At 38.9% G+C, this 18,498-nt stretch overlaps 1 protein-coding gene across 1 annotated transcript in view; it reads left to right on the forward strand.

The window, feature by feature from the left end:
* The window catches only part of SLC49A4 (solute carrier family 49 member 4), a 70,661-nt gene that overhangs the window by 39,686 nt on the left and 12,477 nt on the right, over positions 1-18,498 (forward strand). The window contains exons 5-7 of the mRNA XM_014871839.2: positions 4,029-4,137; positions 4,761-4,828; positions 9,673-9,800. Coding sequence (XP_014727325.2) covers positions 4,029-4,137; positions 4,761-4,828; positions 9,673-9,800 — 305 coding nt within the window. The remainder of the gene's footprint in view (positions 1-4,028; positions 4,138-4,760; positions 4,829-9,672; positions 9,801-18,498) is intronic.

An 18,498-nucleotide genomic window follows, 5' to 3' on the forward strand; every position in this document is an offset into this window, starting at 1 on the left:
AACTCATCCCTTGTTGTCACTGGGTTTTCTTTTGTTTTTGGAGGCTTTTTATTTTGTTGTTGTTGTTTGGGGGAGTAAATAGTTGGCAAGATGTTTAATTCTATGTGTTCATCCTGGAGCAGGCTGGCACTCAGGAGGTGTGAGTACAGCTGGGTGGTTAGTCTGCAAAATGACCCAATCAGGGTATTAAAAAATAGCAGTTCCCTTAAGGACGCTTAGCACACATAATAATGCTGTTCTGCACCCAAGCTGCTGTGCTGTTAGACCCTGCCTGAGGGCTGTGTTGTAAAAAAGTTGCTGTTGAACAGAAATTCAAACAGCAACTGGCTCCTCAGGTGAAATAGAAAATTTCAGTTGACAGTGCTCCATTTGGGAGTTTTATAACCATTAGATTCTATGTTCGAAGTGTTGTAAACAGTGGACTTGAGATACAGGTAAGGTCAGGATGTAAACAGCAAAGCTGGCTTACTATTAACAATAACCAGTGAAACTTAAGAAAACAAACTGGATTCTTAAATAATAACTATAGTTTGCAATGTCTCCAAGTACCAAGAAGGCTTTTTTAAAATGTGGACAGGTAGATAATTGTATCTCTCTTCCCTCAGGTCTTGCATTCTTCCATGCTACTCTTTATCAAAGGCACTTCATTTCTCTGTACATGAAACAATCAGCAGTTCATCATTAAAGCCACTTATCTTGGGGAGCTGTTCAGTAACAATCTGTCATGCAAGGGAGTTTTATAAAAAAAAAAATCATGGTATATCTGCCATGCTTCAAGAGAAATCCATCATCTGGTTCATTAGGCTTCTAAGCTCTGTTGCCTGCCTAATCTAGGTTTCATCTTGGCTCAGAGAGCCTTTCTTTAGACTTGGTGGTGTAGACTGAAGGTAACCAGCAGATGAGTACCAGGAAATCATTACTTCCTTTTATTGTAGACTTACCCTTTGGTGTTAGAACTGTGTGTAAGACATTTAGGATGTGTGTGAGCTGTTGGGCTGACCCAGCTATGCACCAGATACACTCATGAGAACCGAAATGTTCATTGTTTCCCTGTCTTCTCTGCCAGGCTACAGTTTTATTACTTCAAAATAAAGCAGCATAGCATAACTTTACCATTGAAGTCACTGACCTTTTTTTCCTTGGACATCAAGGGGATCTGTCACATCTTTGCAACTCCCACAGTCCTTTGTGCCTTCAAGTCCTTGGGCAGTCATCTACGTGAGCTGCTTCTTGCAGAGTTATTACACCATCAACAGAGGTCAGCCATCCCCTGCGGGCTCTTTCTGGGGGACTTTCTTAGGAACTTGATTCTTCCTTCTGATTTGGAGGGTTCCTCCTTCTGACAGATGGTAACAATTAGTTGATGTCTGCTTATCTCCTGATACCAACTCTCTCATCTTGCAGTGGGAGACAACAGATTCATCATGGTTTGGGAGCTAAGCCCAAATCTTTTAACAGTCTATCACACACTGTGACAAGTGTAGTTTGAATTTCCATTAGAAAATGTGTGGTGCCCTGTCTCAGTTTCTTGGGTGAAGCAAATATGACTTGTTTTTATTTCCCCAGTTCAGGAAACTTCATTTCATTCAGGAAAATTCCACAAACTTCAATGGAAAAAATCTTAATACAAGTAAATGGTTGTTAAGTCTTAAAACCTGCATTAAAAAACACGTCATGATTTTTGTTTTGAACTAATAAGATACTTTTAGCCAGTTACATGGCTTTTATATTTTCTAGGGACTATGTAAGCAATTTTGAAATTTTGTATCAGGGGTTTTATGCATCATTATTGCTTTAATGACACTTTCATCAACATCACCATCCAGTAATGTAATCTGCTCAGAATGTGCCTGATATTAATAGGCACTGTCAAAGTTACTCTGGAAATGATGACTGACTTTGATGGGGCTCCCCCCTGAACCAGCCTGTCTTACAGATTCTAGTGGCATTAGGTTTCTGAAAAAAACAGAAGAAAAAATCAATTCATATTCCAGCAGAATGGTTTAACAGAGAGGCTAATGCTGATATCCTGCCATTGCTGATAGGATGGAAAACAGTGTGGTTTCAACAGCTGATGGTGTGACAGACAGCACATTTTTCTACTTTCAGTGGAGCAATTGCAAAATTGCGAAAGCTGTGCACAAGTGACTGGAGCCATGAAAAGTGGAGCTGCTACTGAAAATGTGTGTTTTGAATGGCTTCAGCCAGCACGAGCTATTGCTGGGCAAGGGGGCAGAATGACACCTGGTGATCAGTGTCTCTGTCGCTGCCAGGCTCCCTTTCTCCTGGTCACCTTCCTTGTTTTGGATACTGGGGAGCAGGCTCTGTCCCTGGAGATTGTCATCGTGCAGAGCTGGTACTGTAGGATTGGTACTAGGGGTTGGATGTGGCACAGAGCAGTTATCCTACATCACAGTTGCTTGAGTTACAGAAAACAAATACACCAACGAAAATGCCAATCAAGTAAAGGACAAAGTTCTCCCTCAAAAGTAGCTCTTTAATGAAGTTGAGGTCCAGGTAGCCAAAGATTTTGAATATTCAGCAAGTGTTATTTCAGAACACTGCATTCAGACTTGTTTCCTCTTAGCAATCTACAATATGGCTCTATAAGGTCCATGCAAATTTCCCTGTTATTATGTTGAAATGGCTTTCATATGGATAGTATTAAATAATGTCAAATGGCAAGGTGATATAAAGTAGACTGGGATCAGAGTGTGGCATTCTTAAGAAAGAAAAAAGAAGTTGTCAGGCAGACAGTAGCATTCAGAGAAATATAATACTAATGTATAGAAGAGCTGAAAGTTCCTGAGTTGTTTTTCTTTGCATTAAAAACAAATCTGACATGATATTGAAAGCAGAGGATATGTTCATGGGATAGAAATGTGTTATTCAAGAAGAGGATGTGTGAAAAAGAGCAGTGCAAAAAGCACTGGCTGGTGTGTGGTGTGTGGAGCATCTAAGGGAATAAAACAGCATAAGCTGCAAACTTACAAATGTTTTGGAGAGTAATTGAATCTCTCTCCCTCTTGGCTTTCGTAACTGTGTGCTATCAAATTTCCACTGCTTGCCAAGGAGCTGGTACTGATCAGGATCAATTTTATGTAAATTGTTTGAGACTGGAGGGAGCCACGTTTGGGGTTACACAGATATCCCATGGAATAACTGACCTTGGAATCACCGTAAAATCTCTTCAGTTTAAAATATCACTGTTTCAGATTGCAAAGTATGTTTTCTTTCCCATTTGAAACATTTTTGAAGAAAACTTGGATGTCTCTTAGCAAGGATTTCACATTTGCTTTCAGTTATGGTGAGTGGGGGAAATTATTGGTTAAATTCCTGTTCAGCTCTATACATTGAAGATGATGATACAGCTTTGGCTGTTTCACCTTCACTGAATACTAAAGGTTGGATAACTGGGGGGAAAAGCAAACGTATTGATTATTTAGAGTAGAGTATTATATCTGTCTCTGTTTTTTGCCAGTTCAAATTTTCAAAATTTTCCACTCTTGCAACTGTATCTGCCTCATTTCCAGAGCTTTCCTTGCCTTTCACCAAATAAAGAGAATTAAAACAGGTTTGGGGTTTTTAAATTTCATTTTTTAAGTACAGTCCAAGAGGACTCAATCTCTGGTTTTATTTTTGAAATAAGCTTATAATCTTTTAAATTAGTGCTTATTATTCCTAACATACACTTAGGCTAATTAGGTTGCCCATGCCAATACATGGAAGAATTGCTTGCAGAAATGAGAAACATATGAGCCCAGCATGTTACAGAAATATTTGAACTATGTGGAGAGACTGGCTTTTTCTATTATCACAGCGCTAAGGTAGTAACATATCAGCAACTAGAAATCCAGTGACATGGCTGGATATCTTTCTTGTTTTCCCTAGCTCACTCCGCCTTCAGACCTTTGCTGTTTTTCTTGATGGGCAGTATATAGATTCTAGGATGTGATTTGCTCTTCTGGCTGATCTTGGTGCAATTTTTAATATAAGCTGAAGCTAATGGCAATGTTTTATCTTCACAGCAATTTCCGATTCTTGATGATTGCTTTAGCCTATGCGATACCACTGGGTGTTTTCTCTGGCTGGTCTGGTGTTCTGGATTTGATATTAACACCCATTCATGTAAGCCAGGTAAGTATCTCCTGACTGATAATCAGCAGCTATTTTGTAAGTGGCATGTTTTTATTTTGCAGTAGCATGCAGTTTTATCAGGTTTTTATGTTTAACATGCTATTAATACATATGGACCACTTTACTCCCTGAAATTTAAAACAAAATGAGCTGTAGCTTTGGCATCCCACGCTATCACAATTCTTCCTGCTGACTCTTCATCCGTGGTGAGTGTTTTCAGAACTGTACACACCTTTCGGCAAGAAGGAAGAAGTAGGTAAACAAATGGGAGTATTGTTGGCTGCTGCATCTCTAGTGGAAGAAAATAATGTATGCCTGGTGGAAAAGATGAAGTGGGGAGAAGATGATTTCTAAGCTTTCGATAGAGTATTATAAAAAACAGAGGACATTACTCAGATTCCATAAAGAGAGGTCACATTTAGGGCATAGACTACTTAGTCATACTTTCTTGTGGTGAATTTATTTCCTTTCCTAGGAAAAGACTTGCACTTCAGATAATAGTAGAGAGCTGTTGTTAGCAGTTTGGAGCTCCTGCACAACATTTGTTTTGAAAGTAACATAATCTTATTTTCTCAGCTTTAGCATATTTCTCTATGTTTTGTTTTGTTTTTTTTCCCTGTCAGGTGGATGCAGGCTGGATTGGATTTTGGTCTATAGTTGGAGGTTGTGTTGTTGGCATAGCAATGGCAAGGTAGGAATAATTACAGGTCCTTCTCTGTTTCTTCAACTGTGATTGTCATTTAGTTTATCCTCTTAACAAGAGCAGAACTTAACTTTCTCTCTTCTTCAGAAACTTAAAAATGGAAAATTCCTTTTGGAGTTATAATGTGTTTCTGGTAAAGCAATAATTTGTACCATGTTAGTGGTTGCTGAGGATTGAGAACTCCACATGCATATACCTGCATTTGGAAGTGAGATTCTTGTTCCTGACAATGGCATCCTGTATGCTGCTTTTAAAGACAGCTCTGATGAATTCAGCTGCCTGGTATGAGGGAGAACCTCATTGTAGCACATTTGGAAAGCATTGAAGAAATTATTGTCTGTCTCCTTCCATTAACACTTTTGGGCATACTGACTCCCAAAGGGATATAGGGAATGTAACACAGGCAGCCTACCCACAATAACATTATGTTCCTCCACAGAGAAATTAGTCTGGGCCTATTTTGGGCAGGTTCCTGGATCCCTGCATAGCCTAACTATTTTCTCCTGTGGCCTATGGGCTACAGTATGGGTATATGTATGCTTTTTATAAATCAGACACAGCTGTCTGTGGCCATTGTGAATGCTGATGACACGGTGAGTGGAACAGCAGGAAATGGATTGCCCTTCCAAAAGGCTGCTACTTCTTCTCCATTGAGTTCCTCTTTAGGAAAAGGGATGGTGGGATGGAGGAAGAGTTATCACATGTTCCCCTTACTTTGAGATACCTGAGTATTGTCCTGGCTTCTCTGTGTGCACTCTTTGGACTCCAGTTCTGCAGTGACTTTACTACATATTCCAATATCTGCAACTGTTGCATTGTCGTGGTATTCTGATGGAGAGAGTGATCTTTTTAGGACTCTCTTTTCTTTGTTTTTGAAACTCTATTTTTTCAGTTGCTGTGCTTCATCAGAGTACACAATGCATAAAGAAATGTGAGGTTTCATATCCTGACATTTTGCAGGCTGCCTAGCAACTGCAACAGGGAGAGGAAAAAACTCCTGACCTAGGGAAAAGAAATAAGCTCTTCTCTCCCATCCACTCCAGATGCAGGCCAAAGGACTGCATCTAGCCAAACAAAGTTCATGCCCTGATTTCCTCTAAAAAGAGTTGCTTTTGATTAGCCAATCTCAGATACAGTGTTTTCTCTGTAAGAGAATAGGTGTTTAAAAGCAACTGCAGTAAATTACACAGATGCCATAGATTGCATGTTGTAGCAGGTAGACTGCCAGTTTAATATTTTTCATCATGAATTAATCTCTAGTATATTTGCAACAGTTCAGTAGTAGAGCTTAGAAGCTCACTTAGCTTTATTAGGAGAGAATCTGCAGACTCTATGCCAACATGCAAACCTCAGTCTTTATGGTAGATTAATTTATTTAATAGATTGCCTGGGTTAAGTTTTAGGAAATGCTGGCAGTCCCTTCAACTACTTCAAAACTGATTTCAAACCTTGTTGAATACCTGTATTTTCTAGCATTTAGTAAATTTAAGAAATACCAACTGTCTCTCCCCAGATATATCTTTCTGACTTGAGCAATGCACAGTTCAGATGGGAGGGTTTGCATACAGAAAGAGAGGGAGGAGGTGATTTGTCACTTCTGATGGATGACTCTCCCTCCTAGGCCTATTCAGCATTTATCTGTGTAGGGTTGAATCAATGACGAGTCTGACTGTAATCTGCTGAAAGTTGTAATTAGGAAAATTAAGTAATGATTCTTGTCAAAGCTGACAAGTTGATATATTTCAGTGTCAGAACTGTGATTTGCCAAGCAAGCAGCTCTCTCTCCCTTAACCACCTCTCAAGAAGCTGTTAGTTTTGGGGTGGGTTTTTTCCCTCTTTTTTCTTCTGCTATTTTGTCAAAGCAAAATTGGTGCATCTTAGGAATTTGGTCCTTCCATTTTTATCAATGGAAGTTCTGTAATTTAGAATTCTTAACAACCTGAGCCTTGCCCTGGAGCATTAGGTCTTGTACATCACAGTAGGAGTTAAATCATCTGTATTTAAAGTAATGCCCAGTTTGGAAATTTGTTTATCTCTCTCATTTTCAAAACAGTGCAAGTTTTCCTCAGCATTATACATAAATCCTTCTACTCTCCACCCACTGCTGTCCTGATAGCCATGAACTTACATGTTTAGCTAATGTGTTTGATGCATTTTTATAATTGAAAAGCCTGGCCTATTTTGGGCAGCTGGTAGGTGCTGTACCCTTTGCTGGCAGCTTTCAAATGCTACTAGTTTGAAGAAAAGCAGTGTCAAAGAGCAGCATTCATATAATTGCATGGAAACATAAATCTATTCCCTTTTCTCAGATTTTTAAATTTTTTTTTCCCCACATTTGCCAAGGATCATAGATACTTCTGAGGTTTTGTCCTCTGCAGCTCAGTTTCAGTTCCTGCTTCTAACCTGCAGTGTAGTCAAAATGCTGAAACTTTATGGCATGGTGATAATTTCCTTAGCAACAGACAGTGTTGTCAGCAGTGTGGGTTTGTGATTTTAACTGTAGGATACAGCCTGGGGCTGGATCTGCTGGGAGTCTGGAGACTGTTACCAGCAGTAGGCTCAGAGGTCTGTGTCTGGCAAACTACACACCTTCTCTCCTGTTGTGCCTACTTTTTTAGCAGCTGCAGACAATCCCTTACATGCTAGATGATGAAGAAGGATTTATACAGAACAAAGGTTTGAAATCAGGTACAGGTCCTGAGGATAAAAGTAATTGCTCGTATTTTTTGATTGAAAAGAGTAGACTAGATTTACAGTCTTCTTTATTCTCCTGTAACCAGACAAGAAACAGAAGTCCTTCAATTACCAAGTTCAGGCTCGGTTATTATGTAATTTTTTTCTATTATTTCTATTGCTGGCTGAATCCAATAGCTGAATAAACCTTTACTTTGGGGTATATTTGACCCTTTTGGAGTTCTGTGATATCTGAGAGCTCTTTGGAGACACTGCTACCCAAACTAGGATCTTTGTGTCAGGAAGAGTTTCAGCTGCTTGGTAAAGGTAGGTATTTTCTCCACTTAGCTGTCATGGCTTAGATGCATATCAGCCTCCCATCCCCACATATCCCTCCCTGGTGGTGGGATAGAGACCGAGGATCCCCTAGAGATCACCCCCAGACCTGTAGTCTCTGAATGTCCCTCTCAGAAAGCTGATATTTCTCACATTGTTTCATTGGACAGGATCTATGTCACTTGCCCTTGCCTGTAAGGACAGTGATGCTGTTTGCCAGCAGGCAAGGCAGGAGTCTCTGTGGAATAAGCTGCAAGTTTAAATTTTGAGATGCTTCTGCAAAGCTTTTAAAATTGCTGATTTTGACCCTAGTGATCCCAAAGAATAATTAAACTGGCAAACCAGTGAGGCAATCCTGACTCCTCGATTGGGTTGTCAGAAAAAAAATCCACCAGTAATAGCTGACCTCTGGCTATTGGAGATGAATGCATAAGCCACTTGAACACTGCAGTCATAAACTTCTCAGATTATATGCAGCATTGATCTCCCAGTACTGCTTATTGAATTACTCACTGCTAAATTCACTGTGGAATTCAGGCATGGGGAGAATCAAAATACAAGGAAAGAAGTTGGTTTGGGGGAGCAGAGAGTGTTTGACTGCATTACTCCTATGTCTCTTACAGTATATTTGGAGGCTCTCAAAATGTTGATAGCATTTCCTGTTTTATCAAGTAAGCTGTAAGGTGTCTGCCTATAGAGTGATCTTTGTCAGGGCAGAGAAGACAGCTGATGGACAGAAAAATTTCATCATGGACCAAACTAGGTGGATTATGCTGCCATTAGCCTAATCAAGGTAGGAGCCTGTGGGGGCAGAAGATAATTCTTTAGAAATACATGTCTAACCTGTCCATCCCAAAATCACATCTCCTAAGCAGGAGATTATAGAAAATTACTCATGAATAAATTGCCTTTTCTAATATATCTTTCCCAGTAGTTAGGTTGACAACCCCTTTGAAAATAGCAGTTGCACTGATGATTGTGCCACAAGAGCACTGCTCAAAAGCATTCTGTCTCCTTGAAAGAAAAAGGGAAAACAAAGGTGAAAAAAGCAATTGCTCCATCAGGTGGTATAAAGATCATCATTCCCTCTATATAACAGCCAGACTGCCCAAGGACTTGTGGGGCTGTCCTCCCCCAGTCTGTCAGCAGGGTCTGTGTGAAAGAGGAGCAGCACCAAGCTTGTGGTTTCTGGAACTTTTCAACCCAAAACAGCCACTGGCAGAGTGACCCCCTGTGTAAAGAGTTCCTTCCTTGCCTAAGCCACCATGAGCTTCATCACCAGTGCATTCAAGGGTTCAGAAGCTGTTCCTTGTCATCTTCAGCTACGGATCCTTCGGAATTTTTTGGAGTTTTTCCATTTCCCACAGGAATAAATCTTGACACTTAACTGTGTCTTGAATGAAACTCGGCAGCCTCCTCATATGCTAATGGAGCTCTGTGTCTGCCAAGGGAGACTGGCAAATGCTGACAAAACAGCGATGGAAGTACTGGTGAGATACTGTGTCCAACAAATGCAGAAGAAAAAAAAACTTTCCTCCAGTGTTTTCATTTGATGCAATTGAGAATTACTTGAGAATTGTTCTGGTTTGGTTGTTACTTCGTGACAGCTAAAAAATCCATGACTCTTCAGCTTGACAGCTAGAAATATCACCATTCTATAAAAATACCTTTTTTCTATTTTTGAAAATGAGAAATTACTTTTAAATTGTTTTTATATTCCCCAGAATGTTTAATGAGACTATACTGAATTAATTGTCAGGTATCACATTTAAATAATATGAAAATCAGCATTTGTACTGCTCTGATGTGTGCTTTTATTTTAGATTTGCAGATTTTATCAGGGGCATGCTGAAGTTTATACTGCTGCTGCTTTTATCTGGAGCAACATTAGCATCAACCTGGTTCACTCTCACCTGTCTAACTACTGTCACTCATCTGCCTTTAACTACAGGTATTGACAATTATTTTAATTCCTATTCTTTATAACTGATATTGCAGGCAAATATTTGCAGTCTTTACTATCTTATAACCTGGTTTAGTATCTTTAGTAATACAGTAGTTTTACTAAGACAAAAAATTGTTTAGAAAGTCTGTTGAACCTGAAATATCTTCACTGGCTTTGAATAACTTAATAAAAAGATTAAAAACTTGAAAAACCCAATACCAAGAACTCTGAATACACATTTGAATGTGATTTGGGGACTAAGTGTTTTCCTCTTTTGAGTCCTTTGGAATAACCGAAGTGACAAGTAAATCAAGAAAAATCAGATGAATGAGAGCAGTGTTGCATATAAGAAACAGTGACATGTCTGGGAATTTCGGGGTTTGAAACTTACATTAGTTATTGGAAACAAGTGGTGCATTTCAAACCAAGGTGACCCATAGTGTTTTCAGCCATCTAAATCTGTCCCTGCACAGTGCTGTCCTCTTTTTTTGCACCTGCATGCAGGTTCAGGGAACTCTTCCAGCCCAAAATTAACTCAGCCTGTGCCTCAAAAAGACAGAAAAAAAAGCTGTTGGCAGCAGTGGGGGGAAAAGCTCAGAGGTCTAGTTGGGCTGCAAGCGAGCTGTACCTTTAGTTGAAAGCTAGCACTGCTTTCTTCTTAAAAATCTGTCCTTCACCTTATTATCTGCAGCAATATGATCCACCTGTGATTCCAAGACCTTCAACAGAGCAGCAAGTTACAGTAAAACCTAAGCTATCAAGATTCAAAATACATTTATTTAGTAAAGAATCCTATAAATCCATTTTAAATAAAGTGCCATCTCTGTCACAAGCAATTTTTGCATTCTAGGAGAAATGAAAACTTTTTTTGCCCATTTTTAATAAAAGAGTTTGGTGGGTAAAGTAGTATATAGAGTAGTGTTTTACTCAAATGAAGTTTGAGTTTCAGTACGTGTCCTTGGTGCACTGCAAATGTCACAACTATAAACTAAAGTGGGTACAGCAAATTGAAATACATGATCAATTCAGGAGCAACACCATCTGGATAGATAGGTCAAATTTGTGCTTTATCTTGAAATTTCAATGCTTTCAAAAATTCTGCTTAAATAAAACATAATTTAATCAATAAGCAAATCAAATTTCATGATGGCTGTTGTCAGACTAAATGACTACACATTTCCATCAGATCTAAAATAAAAGCAATAAAAGCTTTTTTCTCGTACTTGCCTGCTTCATCACTACAAGCCTGCAGTAATGTAAATTTTTACAGTAACGCTATCCTCTGAATTGATGCAACAAGCCAAACACATAAATGACCCTTCAAGTCTATGCATAAGAATGAAGCAGAGACGTTTCAAGAGGGGAAAGTCATTATGTACATACTCGCCAGTGTTCCAAAACAATACTGATGGAGCTCTCTCTGATTTTATTTTATTGGTTTTTTTGGTAAAGAATTTGGCATGTGACATAGGTTCTATAAGAATTCTTATTTGTTTATAGCATATAGGTGCATTGTGCTGATTTTTTTGGAAAGGTGATCCACTGTCAGGACATAAAAGTGGGTAGGGTATTTGAGGTTTGATATATAGTGTCCTAAACTAGCATCCCGTGACTCAAATACAGGGATTGGGTTGTACTTTTCATGCAATTACCATTTATCTTAAAATGGATGATTCCTTAGATTAAGTTGTAATTTATAAATCAGAGATTTCTGTCAGTGCTTTTCTTATATATGTCACTGTAAATACTGAACTCTTTAAAACACAAGCTTGTTTTGAATAGAAGTGCCAGGAATGTGGTGCATTCCTCAAAAAAAAGGCAATCTAAAGCATCAGAGTCTAATGTGCAGCCAGAAAATAAGGTGTCTTTTTTCTTCTGTTTAAATTTCATAGATATGCGGTGGGGGAAGGTTCGTATCAGGCTTTTCTCACTAAAGTTCTTTCAAAACAGATGTAACGTGCCTGTTCAATTTAGTTCCTTGTACACAGAAGAGCAGTGCTATATCTTTATGAAATATGCTGTTATGGATGAAAACACACAAGCTATTTAAGCTAATTTATAGGACTTCATGCTAGATTATTCCTCAATGTAACGATGCAACACGATGATGACCTCTGCATTCACAGTAATTGGGAGAAATGGTACATTTGAATTGATTTGGATGAACTTCCTTTTTTTCTTCTCCTTTTAATTAAAAGTTTGAGATGTAGAGTGTATCAGAGTACAAATCTAGGAGGTCAAATGCAGGCTGTGGGCTGGCAGCTTTTAGAAGTGATTAGTGGTAGCTGGTAAAGGTGGAAGTCACTCTGCATATCAGTGGACAAGTGTTGACAGTGGACTGTCACTGTCAGTAGTTATTCTCTGTGTTTTTTGTAGAAATGGAAGATGTGCAGAACAAAAGCAGACATCATTGTGGAGCTTTTCCTCCATTCATCTTTTTAAAAACTTTTTTTTCTTTTCTTCTAGTGTTCTCTTTTTTCCTCTTTCTCTTATTTTCTTTTTTTTTCCAGAAAAGGTCCATAAAATACTTTGTATTCCAGAGCCACTTGGCAGGCAGCACTGGACACCTGCTGCAAAGCAGGCTTTGTGTTATTGAAGGCAAGCTTTGATGTTGCCAGAAGGTTCATAGGCTCCTCCACTTCCTCTTGTCCTGTGGCAAAGAGCACGAGTGTTGGGCTTGGCAGAGCTACAGAGCCAGCAATGGATCTCAGTCCACACCTTCAGCCCTATTCAAGTGCTGAGGCAGAGCAAGCAGGGTTCAAAACTGGCATGGAAACTTGTGGGGGTGTACATCTGATCTTCCAAAAAGGTTTTCCCTTCCTACCATGTAGCTCCCATTTTGGGAGGGACTTCCCCCTCCTCTCTTGGCCTGCCTCCAGTGTTGTTCTCTTGAGCAAGTCAGGCTTTGCCTTACAAAGCCACAAGTGTTGCCATCTTCAGCAATACCTGAGAACTGCTGAAATACCCACGTGATCTGAAGGATTGCTGGTACAGTGAAAAGGCAGCTTTTCCACAGGACAGGACACATTCTGGAGAGGAGACAAAAAGCCTTATGGGAGCCCTTGTACTGGCCCCGGTGTTAAGGCAGGCTTCACCACAGAGATGAAGGCTGATTAGGCAACATCATCAGCTGCTGTATCTCACCTGCTTGATTCATGAATGAAGTTTGCATCTATAGGCAGACCCTGACAGTGATGTCCTCAGGTCCAAAACCAGTCTTTTCCTTTAGCATGTGGATATTGGGTGACATATGTTCATCTCCCACTTCTGAAAACCCTCTGTTTGTCTCCCACCTGGGCTCAGAGCAAGCAGTAGGTGGGTGTGTTTTTATGGAAGCATATAAAAGATGAGTTTGGCCAATTATTCACCCTAAAAGGAAAAAAATCTCTAAATATTTTTTTTAAAATACAAGCAAACCAAACCCCTCTTTTATTTGGTGTTCTTTGTAGGAGTTTTAGTAATGTCTGGTTTAAATATTGGGGAGGGAAGGTAAAAAACAGTCACAGCAAAATATATTTTCCTCACCTTGTTTGTATAATATTCTCCTAATTCCTTTTAAATAGGCACAACATCATTTAAAGAGATTTCCTACAAAATGTAATTACTTAGAATGGAGACCTTTAATGCAGATATTAAAAATCAATGACTGCATTTGTGGTTTTAAATTATACTGTTTAGCATTGTTTGTGTTGAGTAATGCCTGCACTGCTTTGTATTTGCATAATACACTCCATTTTTCCTCCTCCCATGGAGGGGGACAAGTTTTGTGTCATTTGCTGACTTCTTAATGTAACACTAAATGACTTTATAAAAAGTGTATTCAGAGATGTATATATGAACTATAGCACCCAGTGTGGAGAAAAAAGAAAGCAAGGTAATAATGATACAATGCCAGCTACTATATCATCTGTCTGAAATACCTCTCATCAGCTAATCACAGCTCTCCAAAAACCTTGATTCTGAAATTGGTTTATATTTTAAGCGAGCCTGAATTTTATTCTAAGAAATTTTAATTTTAATGTATATTATTTGCATTTCGGTTTCAAAGACAATTTTATGTACACATCAAGCATTAAAATAGTTTTCTCCATTGAATTCCCAGTGCAGCTGCTGATCTGTTTCTCTTTGCCAAGTTCATTGTTAGTTTGCTTTGTACTGAACTTCATTATGTGAATTTATGTACAATGGGATACTTCGACCCAAAATAATTGTGTAAGGCATTGTATTGACAGTTTCAGTATCTTGCCACTTTGTATTGCTGGTAGGATCTCTGGATACAAATACTAGCATTTTCCAAAAATTGATATGCAACACTAGTTGCTCACAGCTCAGATTGAATGTTTTCAGTGTAGCATATCAAGAATATTCTAATATTTATGAGCACATTCAGCAGAAGTTTGCTTTACAAAATCTTTTCTAGTGCTGCATGGCACTAGACACTGAATACAGTGGCAATTCCCTAAGTGGATGACTATATTTAGGTTAAGCAGCCCACTCTTCTGTTTTCAGGTTCAGCAGATTGAACATTATAAACACCTGTGTCTCTCTGTCCTCATCTACGAAGCACAGAAAAAGAGAGGTGTTAATAATGTAATAGTGATTGGTTTATTATTTGTTTAATTTCTTTACTGTAAACAATATGTGTTTGGTAAGTGTGTATGGCAGGGGGACCCAGAGGATAAAACAGTGGCCTGAAAACATTAACCTACTTAGGGCTGTGGGCAAATCATTACCCTGGCTCCTGCTGTGCTTTTCCCACTCATAAGATGGGAATAATGACCTTTGTTTTGCTGACAGCTTCTTTAACTTCACAGATAGAAAAGTACTTAAAGAAGAACTAATTTAGGGGGTTATTGTCTGTTAAAAAACAGTGTTCAATAGTATACAGTGCTTGAAATTTGGGAAGAGCATTTCGGGGATGAATATCTATGAATCTGGGCACTTGAAATATCCATTGATAGCAAACCTCAGATATTGTGTCATTTCCAGCCCTCTCGTCTTTCATTTCTTGAGGCTTACTCGGTAATTTTTTCACTTCTTAGTTCTCCAAACTGAATGCTCTGCTTTCAAAGCAAATTCCACTTGCTTTTCTCATGAGAAGAATGTAGACCAAATCGAATTTGATCAGATTTTTGGTTACTTTCAAAACTATATCATGAGATAGCAATTTGATCAGTGCATGCTGAAATGGAAATCCAGGCAGTGAAACATATTGATGTTATAAATGTAGTCTACAGAGACATCTTTCTTCTATTGTGTTTTTTCATTCCCATAAGTGAATTACGGTAAAATTTACTGTCTTACCTTAAGGGAGTCACATTTCTCATGGAAAAATTAAAGGTTACTTCTTCCATGACTTTTCTTACCACAGCCAGTAGCAAGAGTTAGATTATAGGGAGGTTTCATTCTACTTTAATGGACTTTAGATTTTGGCTGGAACTAACTTGAATTGTTCAAATTGGTCATGGGGATACTGAAGCACTAAAGTCAACAAAGCCTGCATTCATATGATGCATTATCCTTTCACTTTGATGTTTGGGATACAGTTATAATGGGCAATAACAAAGTGCCCTAGATCTCCATATGTTTTGCTTTAAATTGTATGCTGCTCCCAAGAGAATATATTCCATTGTATTTACTCTCCTGTTTATCTATATAAAATTTGTGTGAGTTTTGGCTGAGAGTGTCTCAGGAGAGAGCTGTTACAAAATGTGCAGAGTTCAAGAGATTCTGGCAGAGGACTTTGGAAGGAGATACTGTACCACTTGCTTGCACTTGATACAGCATTTCCTGTGCAATTTTATCTGAAAACTTTTTTTAAAATGGTAATATTTCATATTCTTTGTTAAAAGTCAGCCAAGATACATATGCCAATGGTTGATAAGAACTCATCACATCAGTTGAGGTCCTTCCATTAATTTCATTTGGGTTTGGATTAGGTTCTGTAGTTATACATTTAGTGATGGTATAATTTAAGAGTAAATTGCTAAACATGTTGCAGAACGTCCTGGAAAATTCTGGGAAATTGTTTGTATGTCAGGGATAGTTGAATCTCCTTCTGCTGCATTGCAAGCTCATCTGAGGACACCAAGTGAAGGCTGTCATTGAAATCACTTCCCTGTTTGAATTCCTAACTTCCCTCCCCCCCCTCCCCCCCTTCTTTTTTTAAATTAGTAGAAAGCTTTTCCCAGCTTGTGGCTGGAAGAAGAGAAAATCTTTTTCTGGGATGCAGGCATGTATTTGCCATCCAGTAGCTGAAGGCCTGTAGGAGATAAGCCAGTCAGGAACCTTCCTTCTTGCCAATTTTTCTCCTCTTTCTACTAAGCCACTGTATCACCATCAGTCCCAAGTCGTTTCACTGGTAACATCTCTAGTGCTGTTATCAAGGCACATTTTATTCCTTGCTTCCTTCCTGGCCAGCAGAATGAGTGCTGAGGGAATAGTAAGGGTTACCTCATACCTCAAGCATGAACATGACGTGATGAAACATGGCTTGAGCCTCCTGCTGCAGCAAATCCTGGCCAGTTCTCTGAAACAGCTGTGCTTTGGATGGGTTTTTTGCCTTTGCTGATCTTTTTGGAGCGGTCAACCTGAGAAAAAGCTGCTTAATGCACGCAAACATATTTTAAGCTGTTTCAGTTAATGTCATGTTCTATGAAACCCAGTCCAGTTCCATTGTTGATGTCCATAACTGCCATTGTCTTGGATATACAACTTTGCACATAACTTCACGAGCAATTAGTTAATTCCTTTTCCTAAGAAAAAGTGATACTTTTTTTTTTTATTGTAGTAGCGCGGCACCCTTCTCCACTGTATGCTTATCTAAGTTGTTATTATTTAGGACATAATGTTAGCTTCTTGGTGAATCATCTCTCTTTTTTTGTTGTTTTTGTTAGTGCTTTCAGATCCTTATATTCATTTCCAATGACTGTCATTAAGATTGTCTTAATTGAAAGAACATTTGCTGTAACTTCAGCAGCTGTTCTTCTGCAGTAAAAAATCATGGTAATTGTCTGTGTTCGTTCAGCACAAGGTCTCTGTGATGGAAAGCAAATGGTGCCTGTTAATAGGTGGTATCTCCCTAATATCCTGTCACCCACGAGCTGGAATATGAGATACACTATTTAGTGTGAGAAATGAAAAACAAAATCCACTACTGAACTCTGATTTTACTTGTTTCTACTACTTATTTTTCTAAAACTGCATATCTTATATTTGAGTTCGTGTCTAGTTGACCAGTTGGATTTGTGACTCAGTTGCCAAGTTACTGGGAAAAGCTTATTTGTATAGCACTCAGGATAACCCTGGGTGATTTACAGATGCATGAAATAAAAAGCAGTTTCCCATGACTACAATATATACCATTTAAAGAAGGCTTTCAGATGTGGACATCTCTCTCATTTTCAGAGCTTGTTTTTGTGGTTTCCCAGTTGAGAGCTATCATTTCCATTAGATGTTAGAACTTAAATTGGCATCTGCTGGGTGCTATATTTCTGTCTGTCCTTTTGCTGTGGCATTTCTGCTTATTAATTCCAAAGATGTGTGTACCTGTACCTCTACACAGACCTTGTTTTATCAGTGATCTCAGTGTTTCACCTGTGATCTCAGCTGAGGTGCTGTCACTGGTATTCAGCTGTCAGTTCTTGGTGTGCCCACACAAGGCAGGCAATACTTTGGGGCAGCCAAAAGGTGATGCAAAAGCTGCTTTGCTCATCTCAGTGTGGAAATGCGAGGTGTGTGTCAGTGGCTGTGTTTGTGTGAGTGTCGTGACAAGGAAATGGGGGGTACAGAGGTACAGAGTTACTGCCCTTGTTCACTTGGGGTCTGGTCATCTTAATACCTTTTAGTGAGTGGAGAGCAATGATGTAATTCAACTAGCAAATCTAGTTTGAAGGCTTCTGCTCATTTATGGAAACCTTGGCACCTACTGTGTTAAACAAAATCTGAAGTCTTTAAATGGCTGCTAATTTTTGCCTTCATCTCAGTGACTCTGAGTTTCTGGAAATTATATGTCTAGACATTGTCTCTGTCCAGAGATATGATTTCCCAAGATGTTTTAACCCTCTTGCAGAGGTGTTGCTTCTGACACTGTTCACTGCTCCACTTTCAGTGGTGCTGTTGTGGCTTTCAGCAGCTTCTCAGCTATTTCCACTGTTTGAGTTTCTGATACAGAATTACAGCTGTAATTACCTTCTCTTCTTTGGGGAAGTTCTAAAAATGTTGTCTAGAAGTTACAAGTCCATCTGATTTATGTGTTGGTCTCTCAAGCCAATCCAAAAACTTCTAACCACTAGTGTGATATTCTGGCTACACCAGACAGCAGTTAGAGTTAGAGCAATATGTAGCAGTGTTTGAGGTAAATGGGAGTTCAAAGAGTGGCTCATGAAACTTTAAATACTGGTGAGCACTTGCAGCAAAAATCTATGGATCTTTTAACTAGGGAATCAGGTCTTCAGTGTTAGCTAGAGAATCACATTAGGAAGAACATCCTAATACTGTATGGGGTTTTTTCTTTCCTCCCTGACAACTCCTGGACATATCTTGCATCAATTTCTTTGATTTATTCTGCAGTTTATGACAGGAGAATTCAAGAGTAGGAAAGCTACCATGGTTTTTTTTTTTTGAGGGGGCTAGTTTTGTTTGGTTTTGTGTGTGTTTGTTTGCTTTTCTTAACAGCTTCGAGTACTGTGGTATATTCAAAAAA

Source organism: Sturnus vulgaris, chromosome 7 (genome assembly GCF_052056855.1).
Source record: "Sturnus vulgaris isolate bStuVul1 chromosome 7, bStuVul1.hap1, whole genome shotgun sequence".
Taxonomy (NCBI): domain Eukaryota; kingdom Metazoa; phylum Chordata; class Aves; order Passeriformes; family Sturnidae; genus Sturnus; species Sturnus vulgaris.